Raw genomic sequence first — 3,692 nt, 5'->3', positions numbered from 1 at the left:
GCCGGATCGGCTTTCACCGTGGACGAAGTGGAGTCCAGCCCGGGGTCGTCACATGTGGTTGCCACAAGCCTGCCGGCCGCGCCGTTCTCAAGCTCACCGCCCTCCTCTCACTCTAGCCCCCGGCCTCCGCTCACTCTAGCGGATAGAATAGAATATTCTAGAATAGTCACTCAAGGACGCTGCGTGTGACGTTTATTATTAACAGTTGCAAATAAACATTCATTAGAAATTTAGAAAAGTAATCAAAAAGTAATCAAAAGTAATCAGTTACATTACTTTAATAAAGTAATTGAAAAAGTTACACTACTATTACATTTTAAATAGGGTAACTTGTAATCTGTAACCTATTACATTTCCAAAGTAACCTTCCCAACACTGATCATATGACCCCTTTAAGCAAAAATAAGCAAAATATATATATTTTTTACTTTTTGATTTTGAACTGAAATATATTCCCAGATATTCATGAAAGATTTTAGTCATATGTTTGAAACATTGAAAATGTGAACAATTCCAATTTATGTCCAATATTTTTTTTTAGTAAAAAAAGTTACTAAAAAGTTAGTAAAATAGTTTTTTTTAGTAAAAAAAAGTTACTAAAAAGTTAGTAAAATAGTATGGAAATTATATTTCACTATTGTGTACTGCAACATACCCACACTGCAGATTAATAATATATAAATTGTGACCCTGGCTGTGAAAACCCAGCTAAAGTCATTTTTGTGATTTACTGTTTTCTACATAAAATCATTCTTCATAAGGTAAAGAACATTTTGTGAAAATGTAACTTTGATATCTTTAATATTGAGTAAGGCCATGTCAGAGATTGAAATCATAGTTCATAGAAATGAATGATTGACATAAAACTTTGATGCTTTTTATCTCATAATTAGGTTTTGAGACTTAAGCCTTTATGTCACTTTAGCGGGGTCACAATTATTAATTTTATTGCAGCTATGTTTTTTTTTGTAGCTAATAGATGTAGTGTAATTTTTCTTAGCTGAAGCTTTAGGCCAAAGTGAAAGCTAATACTTCTCATTATTATTATTATTTTACTTTTCTTTAAAAGAATAGTTATTAATATCTAGTTAATAAAAGGGTAAAATTATTTCTTTGTCTTTTTGCATAAGATAAGAGAACTCGGCTAAGTTACTGTAACGTACTCTTTGCATGAAGAATCGTTTTATATCTCCGCCGCATGTAACTGATTTGTGGATTTTGTATGTCATGTTGTCAGTGCTGCGGTGTGGCGCCTCCTGGCGGTGGAATGCGGAACTGGAGGAATCTGTAAACGTGTGCCATATAGTCTCTCCGTGCATTGTCTTCTTTAACAGTCAGTCCTGGAGCGCCTACATGCCGATGAGAGCTGCTCCGAGGTTCACGTACATTTGGCGCCGAGCGTGAGCAAAATGGAAGTTAAATGGCTGGCAAACGGAGTTGTTTAGTGCGCCTCACGGGGACAAGAATGTCCCAGAAAAGGGACGTGAACTCTTACCCAGATGGGTACAGGGTCCTCAATAGCAGTGAACTACGGGAGCTCCTACAAGATGAAGAAAAAATGAATCAGATCGTGCGACTCAGTGAAAAGGTATTTCTTCCGTTCACACACACACAGTTTAGACCATTAACAGGCTGTTTCTTCTTTGCATGCTTGTCATTTTTCTCTGATCAGCTGTTGTGCTTGTCATTTGAACAAACTGTGCGGTAGATTTTATTCCATTCACCTAACGCTATTAGACTGATCTGTGTAGCGTGTTATATGCATTACACGCCGTCACATACACCGTGTACCGTATACAGCGCTGCAGACCATTGCACTGCAGACGTACTACAAAGACTCATGTACTTGATAAAATAGCCTAGTGTTTTGTACAGACAATATTTCTTAAGGGAATCTTTTCCCAAATATTTACTGTCACATTAAAGTTTTTGCATTAAAAGTAAATAACGAATTAAACTATTTTAGGAATATGCTGCTTCACATATTAACATAATTACATTACAGCTTTGCCAGCGAACGACTATTGAAAAAAATGCTATTTTTCCCTCCCTTGATATAAAAATCAGTTTTAATACGCAAGTCTTCTGAATACTTGATTCTGATTGGTCAATCGCATCATTAAGCAGTGCAACATTTTCATACATTATATATACTTACTGACTGCTCAGCTGCATATTTCAGTGTTGTGTAAAAAGCAACAAATCCAGCACCACAGAAAGTGATTAATAATATATAAATTACTATTGTTATATTGTTGCAGTGTTCATGTTGTTGCTCTCTCTCTCTCTCTCTTTCTCTCTCTCTAATTGGACTTTTTTTTTCTTAATAGATGTAATGGGCTGTTTTTGTTAGCTGAAGCTTTAGACTAAACTAATTCTCAAATTCTTTCTAAAAACTCTTATATTTAATGTCCATTTATTTATATTATGTATAGATGCCCCCTCCCCCATATAGACTGTGTGAGAGTCGCAATAATGAGCGGCTGACTGTACATCATCTCTTAAATATCACTCATTGCATTTTAAGCGGTTATTGTAATGCAGTCAGTCTTCTTTGTATTCTGTTCCTATAAATGCATTTGAAATGCATTTTGTATGGTTGTAATATTTTCTGGCTCACCGTGTTTAGGCTATAAAATCTCTCTCTCAGATTATTGTGTATTGAAACACAGCGAGGTTATATGAGAGCTCTTAAGGTGCATCATTCATTTTCAGCTTAGAAAATCGTTTCTCATTTGGGACTGATCCGGTGTCACTGTATATATGACATTTGAGACTTAAATTGCTGTAGCCTGATACCAGATCCCCGCATGCCTACAGGAAGCCTGAGCATGTTATTTGAAATATAAGGATAAATATGTTTGCACTAGGTCATAAAAACAACCTCAGCCTTCATAAAATATGACATCATATACAGTACATTATACTCATAAATTAAAGGAAGAGTTCCTTATGTCATGCTAAACTTGACTCTATTTTATCTGTGGGCACACAACAGGAGATGCCCTGGCTGCTCTTTTAAGCAACAGTGAAAGTGAATGAGGACCGAGGATGTCAAGCTTAGAAAATGACAAAAATTGTACCAACCACAAAGTCTGTAGAGGAGAAACAGAGCACAATTTAAGCTAGTATTCTTAAGTCTCATACTTGCACATGTTCAGACTTGTTCAGCATCACAATTGTTCACGAGATGACACATGAGAACCAATGGAGGCATCACTGACTTTAAATGTATATGACACATTTAAAAAGAAAGATTTTCCAGAAAGCCATCATTTAGCTTCAGAAGACTATATGGCACCACATTTATGGTCATTGTCATTTTCAGTTCTTTTTGGTCATTTATGAAACTTGACAGCCTCTTTCTCAATTCACTTCCATTGTATGTAAAAGAGCAGCCAGGACATTCTTTTAAATTTCTCCTTATGTGTTTCACAGAAAGGAAAAAAAATCATACAGGTTTGGAATGACATGTTTGAATTATGAACAATCAGTGTTATTTAAAGGGGTCGTATGATGCGATTTCAATTTTTCCTTTCTCTTTGGAGTGTTACAAGCTCTTGGTGCATAAAGAAGATCTGTAAAGTTGCAAAGACTAAAGTCTCAAATCCAAAGAGATATTCTTTATAAAAGTTAAAAGTCAACCACGCCTACCTAAAACGGCTCGTTCTAACACGCCCCAACATACCTAC

At 35.8% G+C, this 3,692-nt stretch overlaps 1 protein-coding gene across 1 annotated transcript in view; it reads left to right on the top strand.

Moving 5' to 3' along the window:
- The first annotated feature begins 1,256 nt into the window (after positions 1 to 1,256).
- The window catches only part of LOC107709757 (vacuolar protein sorting-associated protein 37D-like), a 46,347-nt gene continuing 43,911 nt past the window's right edge, over positions 1,257 to 3,692 (top strand). The window contains exon 1 of the mRNA XM_016514362.1: positions 1,257 to 1,588. Coding sequence (XP_016369848.1) covers positions 1,421 to 1,588 — 168 coding nt within the window. The 5' untranslated portion in view covers positions 1,257 to 1,420. The remainder of the gene's footprint in view (positions 1,589 to 3,692) is intronic.

This window comes from Sinocyclocheilus rhinocerous, unplaced genomic scaffold (assembly GCF_001515625.1).
Source record: "Sinocyclocheilus rhinocerous isolate Xijiao unplaced genomic scaffold, SAMN03320098_v1.1 scaffold896, whole genome shotgun sequence".
Taxonomy (NCBI): domain Eukaryota; kingdom Metazoa; phylum Chordata; class Actinopteri; order Cypriniformes; family Cyprinidae; genus Sinocyclocheilus; species Sinocyclocheilus rhinocerous.
This window is presented reverse-complemented; position numbering and strand designations above follow the sequence as displayed.